This window comes from Scomber scombrus, chromosome 5 (genome assembly GCF_963691925.1).
Source record: "Scomber scombrus chromosome 5, fScoSco1.1, whole genome shotgun sequence".
Classification (NCBI taxonomy): Eukaryota; Metazoa; Chordata; class Actinopteri; order Scombriformes; family Scombridae; genus Scomber; species Scomber scombrus.
The window spans coordinates 9,276,482-9,293,335 of NC_084974.1; the positions used below are offsets into that span (position 1 = coordinate 9,276,482).

General features: G+C 39.9%; 3 protein-coding genes across 4 annotated transcripts in view; 2 read left to right on the forward strand and 1 right to left on the reverse strand.

Moving 5' to 3' along the window:
• Nucleotides 1–1,083: 1,083 nt before the first annotated feature.
• samsn1a (SAM domain, SH3 domain and nuclear localisation signals 1a) lies at nt 1,084–7,957 on the forward strand. Of its 2 annotated transcripts, none has more exons than XM_062419034.1 (8): nt 1,084–1,227; nt 2,905–2,985; nt 3,377–3,505; nt 4,224–4,341; nt 4,509–4,660; nt 4,872–5,084; nt 5,505–5,693; nt 7,012–7,136. In XM_062419034.1, exons 1-7 carry the CDS (start codon nt 1,171–1,173, stop codon nt 5,682–5,684), a joined length of 930 nt encoding a protein of 309 aa, XP_062275018.1. In that variant the 5' UTR covers nt 1,084–1,170; the 3' UTR covers nt 5,685–5,693; nt 7,012–7,136. The 2 variants fall into 2 exon arrangements, with proteins under 2 accessions (XP_062275018.1, XP_062275017.1); XM_062419033.1 differs by having other exon boundaries at nt 1,087–1,227; nt 5,505–5,652; nt 7,012–7,957.
• Nucleotides 7,958–8,611: 654 nt separating this feature from the next.
• Nucleotides 8,612–12,956, forward strand: hspa13 (heat shock protein 70 family, member 13). Its single transcript, XM_062419508.1, has 5 exons — nt 8,612–8,730; nt 8,839–9,179; nt 9,618–9,831; nt 10,019–10,186; nt 10,393–12,956. The coding sequence occupies exons 1-5, from the start codon at nt 8,706–8,708 to the stop codon at nt 10,971–10,973; spliced, it is 1,329 nt and encodes a 442-aa protein (XP_062275492.1). The 5' UTR covers nt 8,612–8,705; the 3' UTR covers nt 10,974–12,956.
• Nucleotides 12,957–13,204: 248 nt separating this feature from the next.
• The window catches only part of gdpd5b (glycerophosphodiester phosphodiesterase domain containing 5b), a 50,210-nt gene continuing 46,560 nt past the window's right edge, over nt 13,205–16,854 (reverse strand). Inside the window, exons 15-17 of the mRNA XM_062419551.1 lie at nt 15,422–15,534; nt 14,810–15,105; nt 13,205–14,621 (exon numbers count right to left, since the gene is read on the reverse strand). Coding sequence (XP_062275535.1) covers nt 15,092–15,105; nt 15,422–15,534 — 127 coding nt within the window. The 3' untranslated portion in view covers nt 13,205–14,621; nt 14,810–15,091. The remainder of the gene's footprint in view (nt 14,622–14,809; nt 15,106–15,421; nt 15,535–16,854) is intronic.

A 16,854-nucleotide genomic window follows, 5' to 3' on the forward strand; every position in this document is an offset into this window, starting at 1 on the left:
TAAAATAAGAACTCTTCAGATGAACAACTGTTTCTCCGAAGAGTCAGGAGCCTCTGAAGTAATAATCTGGCTCGACAGGAGTTTCCAGTTGATTGCAAGCAGTGGGATTAGGCAACGGTTTTGTTTGTAGAATTTCCTTTTCTATTGACCGATTGAAAACCCCTCGTAATGTAAACACTGTGGCAAATCCCCATATGGCAACGTCAGAGCGATGTGAGGATCCGATCACGTTAGGATCCTGCATGAGTTACTGCCTCACGTTCCCAGATTTACTGTGGAGAGCTGGTTTTTTTGAGAAAGTGACCAGAGGATATTTTATTCATGTTTTTCACATTCAAGTGTCTCTTGTACAGACTTATAAATACAATCTGTCAGCATATACATAAAGTGAAATAAATACACTTCCATACTGAGAGCAGAAATAAACCGGAAAGTATTTCAACACAACAAAGTTGCCACTTTTCAGCTGTTCCTCTGTCATACTTCAGCACTTCCTTAAAAGCATTCAGCCCACATTAAGAAATAAATGCATAAGAATAAATGCTTCAGTATCATTTACCAAAATCCAGTTCCTCATTGCTACTAGAAGGACATTTTGAGGAATGCTTAACTTTGACTTGACTTGATTGATCATTTTTATATGATTTATCTCTATTTTAGCGATTAAATAAAATAACAACAACAGCTTGTAAATTTATAGGCACATATAATAATTGTCAGTTTTTTCATGTGGATGAAAGTCTACTGACAGAACATTACTCATATTAGTGGTTATTTGATTGATTTATATCCCTCTTGGTGTCATTACAGCCCAACTCTGAGCAGATCAACCAAAACCACACAACAAGATCACCCTCACCAAAATATCAAATTTCTTATAAATAACAAACACCATAAGGATAAAACTGAAATGCAACTCTTCCAGGAAGTGATGTTTTTGATGAGCGGGCCACAAAGTGCACACTCAAGCAGTTGTATTTTTCCCCTTTGAGAAGCAATTCTGCAAAGAGACCAATGTCAATTGCCTCACATCCTGTGCGTTGTAAGGAAGTGGGCCAGCTAGCACATCACACAGGCAGCTTCATTGTTAGTTAACACTTGCCGGTCAGGGGAGCAAGAGGTGAAAACAGAAGAGCAAAGACAAGAGATTTGACAATAAAAAAACTGAAAATGTTACACAGGACGGCCTCCAATGTGTCAGACAGATTAAAGAGCAACAAACCCAAGGTAGGTGAAAATTAAAACAAAAATCTGAATATAGAAAATAGACATTTTGTAGGAAGCAGATGTGCAAAAGCAGAAATGTCAACTTTGACACATTCATTTAAAAAATATCCTCAAGAACCAAGAGAGAGATGGACAGAGACAGTTCATCTATTGTACTGAAGAGCTTGTGTGCAAATGTGTAAAAGTTGTGGCTGAAATTACTGCATAACAATATTTAAGAAACATTGAAAATGTGTTTTTATTAAATGGAACAAGGAGAAATCTCATTTTGTAAAATAATGATTAAGCACACATAGTCCTCTTGACAGTATTTCCTGTACAATGTATCTTCCAAATTAAGTTTCACAATGTAGAATCGACAAATAGCAACGGCAATAAAATACACAAACAACATGGTAACACAAAAACTAAAATCAGGTTAAAGAGTGTCTTTAAATATTAAACCTTTAAATTGTCCTGCTACATTTGTGAACAGTGGACTAAAATGCATCTGTTAAAGCAGTAGAAGCTGCATTAAATCAATCCACAGAGGGCTGTCTCGGAGTATGGAGCTCATATTTAACCAGGATTTCCAGGGATTATTCATTTATATAATTATTTTGGTGCTCTGCTGTGGAGATGATGGGGGGGTTGGAGAGAGATTATAATGACTTTTAGTTTTATGAAAAATTAGGGGGGGATGGGGGTAAGAGAGAGGAAAGCAAGCAGAGAGACAGCACTGCATTGCAACATTGTATGTCTGACAAGTAAGGGGAAAAAAACTGTGACCACACATTTACCACGTACATACATACATACATACATACATACATACATACATACATACATACATACATACATACATACATACATACATACATACATACATACATACATACATACATACATACATACTACTCACTTCGAGCTGAAAATCGATGGTGTGGCCACACAGTCATTTTGTGCAAAAAGGCATTTAACACTGTCCTATCAAGCGGAAATCCACCACATTTAGAGTCTCTTTTTTTTAGCATATAATTCTCTTTGTGTGTCCTTGTACAGTTTTTTCTTGTTAAGCTGCGGTGGAAGAACAGTAACACAAATCTGGCCTTAAAATGACTGTAATGTTGAAAGAAGATCTTAATTTTACTAAACTGGATGGCTGAAATTTCTTTGCATAAACTTTTAAATACATTTTTGCACAGAAAGAGGACTGTCGATTTTGGTCCCCATTACTTAACTATAAGTGCATTATGAAGAGATCTTCTAATGGTCAGTATGAACAGGACGAATTGTTATGGCCAGAAAAAAAGTTATTTCATTCTTCATTTGGGTACCTGACTATTGTTTCAAGACATACTTAAAACAATTGTTAACCTTTAACTGTTACAGCTATCTCAGCACTACGCATACAGTTCCCTTTGTCTGTGAGCAGAAAAATCAGGAACTCTTTGGCTTTGCTTGATAGACAAATATATACAGACAGATTTAGACTGAATCCACTGGAAAACTTCATTGTCATATTTTTAGATACTGCAGGTTTTGAAGGATCTTTGAGCCTCGAGACAACTGAGACAAGAACTCACCAGTACAATGACTTGATACCATGTAAAAATTTTCTAGACAAACAGTTGTCAGTTGCCAGTTGTCTTGATCCTGATCACATTGTTTGTCTTTGTCTTTGAATCTACCTCACAGCGCTCCACGAGCTTTGGCAGATTTGAAGGTCTCAGACATCACTCGTCACCAGCCAAACCAGAAGAAAATGGGACGACTATGGTTTGTAGATTTGTTTGTGCTAATATTTAAAGAAATGGTCAATCATCCTGTTGTATAAAAGATGCAAGATAATAAAACATTTGCAAAGTAATTGGATGGAGATGCTACAGCTTGGCTCTTTTTAAAGGCCTGAAAATAGATATGTTCATCCAATGTTGCTGCAATAATAAAGTATGACACTGGAAAACTATTTAATCTTGGGAAAATCCCTTAGCTGCAAAGGAAGTCATGCATTTTGTGTTTATGGAGCAACTTAAATCTAAATGTACTGTCTTTAATAAAATACTGTATGTTTGTGGTGCAACACATTAATGAAATAACATATTTTAGACACAGGTGTCATCAAAATGATCAAAAACTAACAAAACAAACCAACTTTTGTTGTGCACAGCACACAGAGGAGTGTGAGAGTTTGGACCCACACAAATCAGCTGGACTTGGGAAGAAGATGAAGGCAATTTCACTGACCATGCGCAGAAAAATGGGCAAAAAACATGCCAAATCCTTCTCTGAGGAGACGGTGAGTCTCTGGAAAATAGACACACGCACACAATCATAACTCTTCCACTTTTGGGATATTTACATAGACTTACATTCATTTCCTGGAGACTTATGCTAACTCCAACCATAACCACTACTTGCCCAAACTTAACTCTTACCCTAACCACTGACCCAATTGGAAAGTAAATTTTGTCCCCGATTACACAAGCTGTCCCCAATCAACAGGTGTTGTCAAACTGTAATCATTTGAGGACACAGATTTCTATATATTGTATCAACAATGGTTGTGCACACATGATCAAAAAAACCCGACAGCTGCAGCACATCGTAAAAGTCCAGACTCCCCGACAATCAGCTTCAGTTACTGCAAACCACGGCTGTATTTCTAAAGAATGTCCTCAGTGAACCCACATCCTCAAACATGACGCTGTTTCTGAATCTGTTGACGTCTAGCACTTCGCTCTAATCTTCATCAAAAAGTGTCTCGATGCAGTTTCACTGTAACAGCAATGCAGAGATAAGACAAAACTTTTTGGGGCTGTGTACTTTTCACAACCTACATCTCTACCTGAAGCTGTTTGTTTTAGTTTTTGTCGTTTTTCACTTTCATACAGACTCAGTGTAAAAGTTGTTGCATTTCACACCATTATAATTATCACACCTGTTATGTCTTTTCCCACGCTTTATGAGATGCCTCTCAATTAAAATAGTAAATTGTTTGTTTTCTTTCCTCACAGGGTGATGAGACAGATAAAGACCCAGAGGCAGAGACAGAGAGTGGCCCTCCAGCTGAGAAAAACACTGCAAAGGCCAGCAACTCCTTAGAGAGTCTTTACAGCGGCCAGAGCTCATCTAGTAAGGATGCTGCTGACACTATTTGTATACACACATATAGCTTGTTTTATTTTGAGCTTTCACCATGTGACATAGCTCCAGAAACTTTAAAATAACTTGCAAATCACCAGATCTGTGGTGCATACATGGTGTAATCATACTATGCTGTGTTGTGTTTGTGGGTGCAGGTGGTGTGACCAGCGTGTCCAATGGTTCTGGTCTGAGGGACAGTCTGACTCTGGAGGAGGACGGCTCCTACCAAGGACAGTTCTGCGGCAGAGCTCGCGTCCACACAGACTTCGTCCCCAGCCCGTACGACACTGACTCCCTCAAACTGAAGGTAAGATACAACACTGTATTAATGTATGCATATGTTTTACAGTGAAATAACAAGAAGGCCACCACAGCTGAGGTTCTGATGTAGCAATAAACTATAATACTGATTTGAAAGACAAAAGTTAAGCATCCCAGTTGGATTTGAAACGGTAAGAAAATAAGCAGCTCAATATCCTGTTCATGATTCTTTATGTTTTCTATCATTTGTGTCCTAGGTTGGGGACATCATCAACATCATCAGCAAGCCTCCCATGGGCATCTGGACAGGCATGCTAAACAACAAAGTGGGCAACTTCAAGTTCATCTATGTTGATGTTCTGGTGGAAGAAGAGGAAGAAGAGGAAGTTCCTAAAATCAGACAACAGAAGTTGTCCAAAAGACCTCGACCCAAAACACTGTTGGAGTTACTGGAGCGTCTGAAACTGGAGGTGAGGACAAGATTCACTGACCTGACATTATCTCATGTTTTTTTTCTTTTTGAAATAAAGTTTAGATCGAGAAAGGAAGGCACTGAACACGTTCTCTATTAACTCATCTGTTTGGTATGTTGAGGCTAAAACATGAAAAAAAAACATGATGTGCAAAACTGATGTTTTCAGTTTCAGCCTGAAAATACCACATATGAAAACAAGGAACATTGCACTGCAAATGTGACCACTGTAATTTTGCTATAACTAAATAACTCAACTTTAGAAACATAATTACCCTACCACCAATTCTCTGTGGTCTCCAGTTATGAAACCTAAATATTTGTACCACATATGATCTGAAACTCAACGTGTTGCCACCTAAGAGATGAAAGGGGAATGTATATGTAGATTGTGATGAAAGGGCTGTTGTTGTTGCAGGAGTACGCCTCTGCCTTGCTGCTAAATGGCTATCAGACAGTGGAAGACCTGATGCACCTCCAGGAGAAACACCTGATAGAGCTGAATGTCAAAGACCCCGAGCACAGACACAAGCTTCTCACCGCTGCCGAGTACCGCTACACAGAAGGTGACGAGCATGAAACTGAAGCGGCTAAATAGCATTAAACTGTAATTCATTTTATTACTTCCATGCACTTTTCCTACTGTGACATAACAAATAGATCTATATTACTACTAACAGTGAGGTTTAACAAAACTTATCAATGCATGACTGGTCTCCAGTAACTTACTGCAACATCAATTCTTATTGTAAAAAAAATGTACATTGTATTTATTAAGTGTTTTTCCTGCTCTAATCATGTGGTAACAACTTTTGGGCTCCATGTACGACTAATTAGTTTGATTGTGATTAAATGTGACACATCTGTGTTAATAGTGTGATCATCAGCCAATCAAAAATGAGTAGGCTACTCAGCCCTTCCAAGTAGCTTTAATAACAATAGTGACGTACAAACGGGGAAAAAAAGATAAGCCAAGGTTAATATTTCAAGATTAAATTATTTCTCAGAAATAAACTTTACTGAATAAACTCTATGAAAACAATTACAGACTTAGTTGGATGTTTTTTTAATTCACAACTGATTTAAAACAAGAATTGAAATGTGTTAACCCCTCAAAATTGAAAATAGATGATCTAGATGAGATCTGAGACGTTTGTGCGGCACTGAGTAGAAATACATCCTGCGTGCTGTGAGAGGCTTATCAGTGATTTCCTGTTACTCAGATAGAAAGTGCTTAAGAGGGCAGAAGGTGTTTCAGTAATCTGATGCCTTCATCAGGGGCTCATTATTGCACAGGCCTGGGTGAATGAAGATAAAACTATTTGCCAGTGTAAAGAGGGAAAAATACACTCTGACTTTTAGTTTTTCTTCAGCCACTTTGTGTTTTACTGTGTTTTACTCAAGCAGACACGTACAAGTCAAATTACAGATCATTGTCATGTTTCTGTTTGAGTCACAGTGTGAATAAACAGATGGCAGCGGCTGCAGTGTGACTCTGCCAAGCCTGTTGACTCACATGACATGCCAGTAATTGAATGTAGCTGAACTCCATTAGGTTAGTGGTTTGGCAACCTGGACGTGAAGATTAACAGTTTCTGTCAGCGAGGTAGAAAAAATAAAGAATGGTGCAATATTTCTTATTTTGCAAGAGCATAAAGTGGACGTCACAGCTGCTGGGTTGAACCTGCAGAGCTTATTTTAGTATTGGGGTCATTTGGCCAACAGTCCTTCCTGTTAACACAAAAAAAAGGAAATCAATTATTAAATGTCAAAGAGCATCAGAGGCATATAATTGTGGGTTAATTTCTACAAACTGAATCACTTGGCAGAGATTCGACTTGGCACAACATCTCTGATGTGGTTGGAAACGTGAAAAGTGTAATATTATGACATTTGAATTAATTCCATTTCCTTTGTGTTTGCAGTTGAAGACGTCAAAGATGCGGAGGAACACAAATCTTCCCACAGCCTACAAGAGGAGGACAGCGACTGTCCCAGAGACTCAGGCTGCTTCATCCCATCCGAATGCTCGGACAGCAAAGAGGACGCAGAGCAGCTCACAGACGCTGTGGATTCTTAATGTGCTCATTTGTCAGACAGATATTTTGACATTCAGAGCAACGTCACGGAAGTGGTTTCAAAATTTGTCTTTTAATTTTTGCAAAATGTCGAAATGTTGTGTGAACGTTCCTTATTTTGACAGGTTAGCCACATACTTTCCTAATGTAGAAAAACTGTAGAAAACAGTGCGATACATGTAGGGAGAACGTACAGCTAATGAACAACCATTACTCTGAATGTCATCTTATCCATTTGTTACATTATCAAGATAATAATCAACTTGTAAGTTTTAATTTCTGAAGGTTTTATTTTTATGTTGTTGAAAAAGTGGCATTTCATTGATAAAAGGTCATTTGTATTTATTGCATTCTCAATCATTGTTCAGTGTTTCTGCATATAACGCCTTTATTTATCACAGCTCAGTATGATCTTTCTCATCACAGCACAATCTCAGCTCAACATCCTGTGTCATCATTTTTTCTTTTCCATGAAAGAAGTGATGTTGGTAAAGTGTGATGTTTATGAAATATAGCATCTGAGTTTGAAGCATGCAATTTCAAATCTTGTCTATAACGCATTCTGTACAGGACAATGTGTGTGTATTTTCTGAATGTGGTTGTGTGTGTGTGTGTGTGTGTGTGTGTGTGTGTGCGAGAGAGAGACAGAGAGAGAGAGAGAGAGAGAGAGAGAGAGAGAGAGAGAGAGAGGAAGAAAGAGAGAAAAAGAGAGAAAGACCCTGTTTGTATGTGAGTCAGTATTAATTTGTTCTCACAACTTTTTGTAAATAAAATTAAAGAAATACAGATAAGATTTTTGGTTGTCAGTCATAATTATTTATTTCACAATTTTTCCCCTTTCTTTCTTTCTTTCTTTCTTTCTTTCTTTCTTTCTTTCTTTCTTTCTTTCTTTCTTTCTTTCTTTCTTTCTTTCTTTCTTTCTTTCTTTCTTTCTTTTATTTGAAAAATGTGTTAGAACATTAGTAAAAGTAATCAAAAGGTAACCAAATGTAATAAGTAACAAAACTTTTATTAAATAATTAAAATAGTTACAGTACTTTTTACATTTTAAATAGGTAAGTAGTCATCTGTAACCTATTACATTTCCAAAGTAACCTTTCCAACCCTGCTGCGTGATATAGTTATTGATACCTAAATAGCTATGAATAAAATATCATTTTATTCATTATTTATATAATTTAATGTAATTTTATTTTATTTATTAATTTTTTTTTAACCTCGGCTGCTCTGGCTCTACCTGATTGGCTGAAAAACAGAGCTACGTCACGATATTTTCGTTTAGTGTTGCGTGTCGCTAGCTTTCATGGGAACTGTAGTACAAAGCTAACATCTGCTGCACCATCCGTGACGAAGACGCTATCGCCCGTTAACTACATTACCCAGCATGCACCGCGGACAGTCATACAATGTTGACGTGTAGTTGTTGCTCTATACCGCATCACTAGCTGTCGGAGCCGGGCATCAATTCATCGAAAGTTGAGCTTTTTATCGACATTTAGTGTTTTTTGGAGTGTTGGGTGATTTATCTACAGTGTGCGGGGATGGCGGGAGAAATGTCTATGATTGGTAAGTTGAAATATTTGTGTCTTTAAAAGTTATTAGCCGGTAAAGTAATGCTAATCTGAGCTAACACTGAGCGGTTCGGTCTACCTGTCCATACTCGTGTTTTCTCAGGTTCAGTGATCCTGGCCTTGTTCCTGGCGGGTTATCTGGGCCAGCAGTTCTTACCCCCCCCCAAACCCAAAGTGATCGGCCTGGACCTGGGCACCACTTTCTGCTCGGTGGGTGTCTTCCTCCCGGGCAGCGGAGAAGTGGAGGTGATAGCAGATGATGAGGGGAGGAAGAGCATCCCCAGCACCGTCTCCTTCACGACCACTGCGGTGCTGGCCGGACATGAAGCCGTGGAGCTGGCCGACACCAACCCCCAAAACACCATCTACGATGCCAAGAGGTTCATCGGGAAGATATTTGAGCCGGAGGTCCTGGAGCAGGAGAGCGCCCGGTACCAGTTCAAGGTGGGTCATATCCTACGATTCAGGGTTAAGAGAAACATTTATAATGACGTTTAGTGGCTGATTCTCCATTTTTCTCCACTTACATCTATTAACGTACATCATTACAAAAAAAACCCCAAACGCTCTTAACAGATTTGTGAAACCGTTATTTTGTTTATAAAACTAGTCCAGATTTGGCAGGTATTAATATATAAAAAACACAGATTATTCCAAAGAGTGTGTGTTTATTTTCCCTTTAGTAAACCTAAATTGTAAATCATATTTCCACATTTTTCCAGTCTTTCACAAATCTCCCAGGTTGGGAATATCTGACCTAATCAACCTTTAAAATCTTAATCTTAAGAATAAATTTGACGCGTCGCTCCTCATTTGCTGTCACTTTTTAAATCTCTCCTTCCTCACTCATGCTTTCCCTCCCTCTCTGTCGCTCTCTTCCAGGTGATGAACAACAATGGAAGTGCAGAGTTCGTGATCTCCACCAACCGGACCTTCACGGTGAGCCCAGAGTTCATCGGCTCCAGGCTGCTGCTGAAGATGAAGAAGATGGCCGAGCAACAGCTGGGCGTGCCCATCCAGAAAGCCGTCATCTCGGTGCCCGCAGAGTTTGACGAGAGACAAAGGAACTACACAGTCAGAGCTGCCAACCTCGCTGGTCAGTTTGCTAATTATGTTAAGATGACGTTTAATGTCTTGGCAAAGGTGCAGCAACAGTTGGCTGGGTTTAAAAACTCCCTCCATTAAAGCTTTTTCTTCCTCAAAAACATTAGATACACACAAGCTCTGCGATGTAGCAGCTTTACTGTGCCCACTCACTCAACTAACCGGTTGTTGTCTTGCAGGCTTGGAGATCCTGCGAGTGATCAACGAGCCCACGGCTGCAGCCATGGCTTACGGCCTTCACAAGGTGGATGTGTTCAACGTGCTGGTGGTGGATCTCGGAGGAGGAACCCTGGACGTGTCTCTGCTCAACAAACAGGGAGGCATGTTCCTCACCAGAGCCATGGCAGGTAATGTGTTTCACAGCTTTAGTAATATAAGAAAACCATTGTTCTTCTTCCTGAAGTGGACTCAATAGTAGTTAATAAGTCTACATCACAGAAAGAGTAGGTGTCTAATATCTCTATCCAGTAATCTGGCTCATTTTTAATGTCTGTAACCTGCAGCTTTTGTCTGAACTAGAGCTTGTGGACTCATCTTAAGTATTTTTCTACAGGAAACAACAAGCTAGGAGGTCAGGACTTCAGCCAGAGGATGCTCCAGTACACCACAGAGCGAGTCCAGCAGGAGTTTGGCGTCCCCGTCACTCTCAAAGAAGACATCCACCGCCTCCGCCAGGTTGTGGAGGAAGCCAAGCTCAATCTCACCCTCCAACCCAGTGCCTCCATCAGGGTGCACCTGCACCTCCACACCCACGATAGCTCCGAGTCACCTGAGGGCTCCGCTCTAGCACCAGTTCTCTTCCAGACTGTGATCACTCGGGAGCTCTTCGAGGAGCTCAACGAAGACCTGTTCCAGAAGATACTGGCTCCCGTCGAGACTGTGTTAGCCGAAGGCCACTTGAAGAAAGAGGAGGTGGATGAGATTGTGCTGGTCGGAGGGTCCACCAGGATACCCCGCATCAGGAGGCTGATCAGCGAGTATTTTGGGAAGGAGCCGAACACATCAGTGGACCCTGACCTGGCGGTGGTTACAGGCGTGGCCATCCAGGCTGGCATCATGGGCGGCTCCTGGCCATTACAAGTCAGCGCTATAGAAATCCCCAACAGACACTTACGGAAGACGAACTTCAGCTAATCTCAAGTTTATTTATTGAGATCAACAGGATGTTACAGAGACTCACCACTGATTTCTAACTGTTTCATGCTTCTCTAATGTGCATCATGTATCTGCTGAGATGAGAAAAAGTACGTGACAAAAGACAATGTCACCACCACCGCACAGTCATCTGCATGAACAAGACCTTTAAGTTTTTCCACTGTCAAAACTTTGAAGTCTTATCATATTTTTCATTGTTAGTAAAAGACGGTGGTAACAAAAATCCTCCCACATATTTAAACTTAGAGATAAAATCTTCAGAGGTGAACAGTCCTGTTTCCATTCTTAAAGTGACAGCTGCTTTTGTTGCGCTCGAACCTTCAGGAGATATAGCAGAGTGAAATCATGATGAAATGTGAATGAGACTCGTCATAGATAATGAAATCCTTCAGTGATGTTGAATTCAGGGAACAGCCGCTCTTTATGAGGACTTAAAGTCTAGCCAGTACATCTTCAGCTATTTATTTATTTATTCCCGTTACCTGTGTGTGTGTGTGTGTGTGTGTGTGTGTGTGTGTGTGTGTGTGTGTTTGTGTGTGTGTGTGTTTGTGTGTGTGTTTGTGTGTGTGTTTGTGTGTGTGTTTGTGTGTGTGTGTGTGTGTGTTTGTGTGTTGTGTGTGTGTGTGTGTGTGTGTGTGTGTGTGTGTGTGTGTGTGTGTGTGTGTGTGTGTGTGTGTGTGTGTGTGTGTGTGTGTGTGTGTGTGTGTGTGTGTGTGTGTGTGTGTGTGTGTGTGTGTGTTGCAGGCCTTTAATTTATTGTACATCTTTCCATCAAAGGTTAACACACATTGTGCTTGTGCCTTTTCAGAAAGCTGCTATATTGTTGAAATTGAAGCATAGAGGTGAACTGCTGCAAGACTGAGACCTTAATCCAGGTCCATGTGACTGAGGTGACTTTATGTCCACTAGAGGTCACTTGAGACCTAAGTGTCAATATACGCAGTTAATTTAAAACACATGCATTGCAATATAGACTTCTCGCCTCATAAATGATATTCTGATGAGGAGCAGAACAGATGAAGGTGCGTGTTGGTGAAAGCCTTAATGTTCAGTACTGTAACAGTACTGTAACTCTTTAATCATTTAGCATTATCCCTCCATTAGACTGAATCCAGATTATTTGCCTCAGACAGAGAAGAGGGAGGTGCGCTCAGTGTTACACTTTGTGGACTTCCACTTGTTGGCCAACTACACATTTTTGTGCAATAATGTATTCATGTGTCATTTTAATGGCAAATGACTCACTCGCTTCAAATATTTGTGCAGCATATCAAAGGTTAATGTAAAAGCAAGTGTGCTTATGCTGCTGGAGGTGGAGAGGGTCGACTCTGGACGACTCACAGAAGGACCAAAGCGATGCTTCCAGGTGCCTTTGTGTATTTGATATTAAGAAATGTGTTACTGTCACATTCAGGATGGTCTATGGACCGGATGTACAGTTTACTTTGTGGCTGACAGACTTGTTCACTTACTCATGTGTTGGTGGAAGAATTCTGGTCATAGTACATCAAGTATAGAAGTTCATTTCCATTTCTATTCCAAAAAATCTCTTTCATTAGAGAACTCAGATGTGTGTATATGTCTGAAAGTATCTATTTTCAACCAAGAACTCAAAGTATCTACATTCCATTAAAAGTGTCACTTGTTGTTTTTGCCAAACATGATAGATGAGTAGATGTACTACTTCTTTCAAATGACGTATTTCTCATGTTGGAACTGAGATCCTCATGTAATTGAGCATTCAGCTAAGCTGAAGCTAATTTGTTTGCCTTTCATACTGTACAAATCAGTCTCTGTGGAAATGGGGAGAAAAAAAAACACCCCATGTGACTAGAATCTATTTTTGTATCGCAAGTTTTACTCATTGTCGGAGTCTAGCCACCGTAAAAAAAAAAAAACTATGAGGAAGTTTAACTCTTCAGACCTGCTTTTCAGCCTATTAAAATTCTGCTTCCCAACTTCTCTGCTGTCTTGTTTATTTTGAGGTTTGAGGTTCATTTCGTGGTCCGGAACCCTGACTCCTGTACACATGTTGAAGTGTCCTCATGTAGAACAATGAACCCCAAAATGTTATACTGTAGCCTCCTGAGAGTCTCTTCGTAAACCTTTCAAACAGGAACCTTTTGAATATCCCACAAGAATCTGATCTAATCTAATCTGATAATAAATAACCAGAACAGTAGAAGAAAAAATTTGCATTAGAAGATTTTTTAATGTTTACTTCTGAGGCACAGTAATACCCAAAGAAAGAAAATAAACACAAAAAGGCAATCTGTTTGTTGACCCTGTTGTGACACCTGTAGTGTCCCTTCAATTAGCTTACGGCTTTATTTTCACATTTACCACCCACTTCATTGACCTTTCACTATTACACCAGCAGCCAACATTGGTGCAATTTGTTTTGTCGACACTAAAATAAGCACATACTTGACTGCAATTCAGAGGCTGTGTAAAAGACCCTGACTATTGCTATTGTTAATTAACTCTCACATTGTTTAAATGTCATCCTTTAATTGGCTGGAGCGTCTCACACATTATTTCAACTTTTATGTACAATATAACACACTCAACATACTGCAGCACTGCACACAGGGTGGAAAATATATATATATTTATATATATATACCCAGCCAGGATACACACAATAAACTGTACACATCTTTAAAAAAAAAGAAGAAAAAATTCCAACTACATTTACATAAACCAATAAAAAACAGCACAAATAATCACCCACCCAAAAAAAAAAAAACATTTTCACAAGTTCTTCTGGTTGCACTGGGAGCACAGCTCACACAAGTCATTCCATATGATCATAACTGTCACATGCAGCGATCAGAAGTAGAGCAGGAGGGCCGTTCAGCCTCTATCAAAATCATTATCTTACATACACCGTGTGAATTTCTCACTGGGAGGAGAAGGCAGGACTTCTGTAAACAGCTTGTACACATTTTTTGTTTGTTTTTCCTCTTTAAATATATATATAAAATACTCATGTTAGTACTATTATGCACAACAGCACAGTGGAGTGCTGACAGAAGGCAGGAGCATAAAAGCCTTTTTATCTCATGCTGGAATAAAGCGTAGTTTAAAAAAAAAAAAAAAAGGCATTCGTCTGCTAAGAGAAGAATATCATTTACAGTTCTTTAAAAAGAGGGAACTGCTTTGGAAAACTAGCTTAAAATAAAGAATGTGGAAACTCGTGTTCAAAAAGAAGTGGGGAAGGTAGGAGGAAGAGACCGGGTGGGGGGGTGGAGGGCTCTCGGACATTTTGATTTGAGAGAGGAGGCCACGGATTTGGCGAACGACTTCCATCAATAAAAAGTGCTTGTAGTCCCGTGTGATATACAGTATGTCTACCAAGCAAAAAACAACAAAGCGCTATTTACACAATGTACACGAAGCAACTGGGTGGTTGTCCTCTCCGTCAGAGACAGCGCGTCCCTGCAGTTCATCGGCGCGGACAGACTTCATGCTGTCTGGATGCTCCGACTTGATGGTGGCTCCGTCTTGCTACAGCAGATTCTCACAGGCTGAGTGCCGATCACTGGCTGATGCCCTGATTGGTGTAGTAGTTGTAGCCAGTGTCCTCATACAGCTCATCAGCACTGCCAGCTCCATTACCCACCTCTAGAGGGCGCCAAGAGATAGCAAAACAAAAGTCAGTACTGTGTGACGGTGTTGCACTTTTTTCTAGTCACAAAATAAAAAAAAGATTAAAGGATAATTGAGTGAAAAAAATGAATGAGTGAGAAAATGATTGATTATTGATTATAAAATCTGCTAACTCTCTGCTTTGTTATAGATGTCAGACTCACCTTTGACCCCCAGCACTAGAGGCTGCCTAGACAGACTAGGGCGTCTATAAGCTCCCCTACACATGTGTCCAGTGGGAGGATTGTGGAGGGGGGAGGTGAGGTGCGTGAAGGGATGCATGGATGGATGAATGGATGAAGGGGAGAGGGGCAAAGTGGGCACAGAGGCGGCGGGTAACGAGGGATGCAATGGATGCATGGAATTAAAAGAGGAAGAGGTTCACTGATGGCGGAGAAGATGGCAGGATGGGCACATCACACACGAAAGATGGAGGAGGTAAGCCGCTACTGGGGTTGACCTTCAACAGGGATGAGAGGAAGAGGGGGAGGAGGAGGAGGAGGAGGAGGAGGAGCGAGAACATTCACAGACACTCAGAGAGATGCATGCTGGGATGTAACATGCTAGTCGGGCACCTGACACTCAAAATGGCTCGTTTCTTAGTGAAATGATGTAGCAATAAATAAAAGTAAATTAAAAGGTAAAATACAGCAAGAGGAATTTGTTTCTGAGTTCAGGAGCTCAAACTTACGACAACAAGATCACGCTAAATACGAAACATACAAGAAGCGGGAAAACGAGTATATGTCCGTCTGGTGTGGGTGCGAGCGCCTTACCAGAGAAGATCAGTTTCTCCTTCATGACGTTGATGTCTCTGCTCGACCTCCTGACGGCGGCGCTCAGCATGATCTGTTCAGGGTTGTAGCTGCGCATGCCGCTCATCCGATACCTGCCAGGGTCACACGATAGGTCAGAAACCACCATAAAACAGGAAAGGATATAAAGAAATACTGCTGCCTCTACTCTCAGATTTGAATTTTTATAAAGAGGTGATGGAGCTGTGTGTGTGTGTTGAGATGTTTTATTCAAGGTGATTATAGTAACAATTTATTTCATTGGAGTGCTGCTTTGAGCAATCTGATTCCTCAATTGAAGTTTCGAGGTTGTTTGATTGGTCAATTTGGTTTATATTAAGCTCAGTTTTAGGCTGGCACTGAACAGGACATCTACTATCATATTAAAGTGTTCACTGTGCAGAAGTCTGAGATGAGCACTCAAATACGGGCGCCACTTTTAAGCTTTATAAGTTGGAACTAATGGCTTTATTAATGGTTAATAAAGAATTTACTAATGCTTAACAAATCAGTTAGAAACCATTATGAGTGAACAAATGTTTGGTTGCCGGGTTTTGAAAAATCCATTTGACCAGTTTACGCTTTCTATTTGGTAAAATTCTAAATGCTTCATAAATTAATAACAGTAACAAAAAGTGAATAAATGGGTCATGTAGTCTAATCCGTCAGAGGGATTTTATAAAAAAAAACTTGGCGACCAAAAATAAAGCACATCACTTGTTTTCCTAGCATTGGTAAATGATGTATTAACTATAATGCCAAAATATGTCAGATTATGATTACACAGTCTCCTGCAAATGAGACACTTGGAACAGCGCAAAAATGTAGTTTACATTTCAATATAAGAAATAGAATAGAGCTAATAAATCAAATGTGAAGTATTTTCCCTGCATTCATTGTAGGACTACTGAAAATGCCCTCTGAAATAATCAACTGAGCACTAAAATATAATTAAGTACAGAACATTTTGCTCTATTCTGTGAAACATTTGAAGAAGAATGTAAGGTCAGCATTCAGTTTAAATACACAGAAGATTATTCTGTAGATTTGTCTACAGACTGATCAGTCAAGGCGGAGCAATTCATGTCCCGGATGGCAAAAAGGCATCCAGGACATCCTCTCTTTAATGAAAACAGCCTTGATTTAAATTAAATAAACTGAAGAGCATTAGTCACAATGAACCTCGACTAATGCACAAAGAAATGCAAAGGAGAGAGACTTGAGTTCATCAGCGTCAATAAAAGCCAATCATGAGGCACTTCCCCTGATGAATGCATATCTGTAGTTCATTTTAGACGATTAGTTGTTTTGTTTAATTAAGTAGATGATGTGATCTAATGCTGTCGTGCTGTGTGGGTGGAGAAGAGTCATTCTGGCCCACAGAGATAAAGATGTGAGCTCCTACCTCAAGAGGA

What these genes read in the sequence shown, in the direction of transcription:
- samsn1a (XM_062419033.1), top strand. Translation starts at nt 1,171, where the DNA reads ATGTTACACAGGACGGCCTCCAATGTGTCAGACAGATTAAAGAGCAAC. An exon ending in TGGAGCGTCTGAAACTGGAG is followed by an intron (nt 5,085 to 5,504) that starts GTGAGGACAAGA and finishes TTGTTGTTGCAG; the next exon opens with GAGTACGCCTCTGCCTTGCT. An exon ending in CGAGTACCGCTACACAGAAG is followed by an intron (nt 5,653 to 7,011) that starts GTGACGAGCATG and finishes TTGTGTTTGCAG; the next exon opens with TTGAAGACGTCAAAGATGCG.
- hspa13 (XM_062419508.1), top strand. Translation starts at nt 8,706, where the DNA reads ATGGCGGGAGAAATGTCTATGATTG. An exon ending in GGGAGAAATGTCTATGATTG is followed by an intron (nt 8,731 to 8,838) that starts GTAAGTTGAAAT and finishes GTGTTTTCTCAG; the next exon opens with GTTCAGTGATCCTGGCCTTG. An exon ending in CCTCACCAGAGCCATGGCAG is followed by an intron (nt 10,187 to 10,392) that starts GTAATGTGTTTC and finishes ATTTTTCTACAG; the next exon opens with GAAACAACAAGCTAGGAGGT.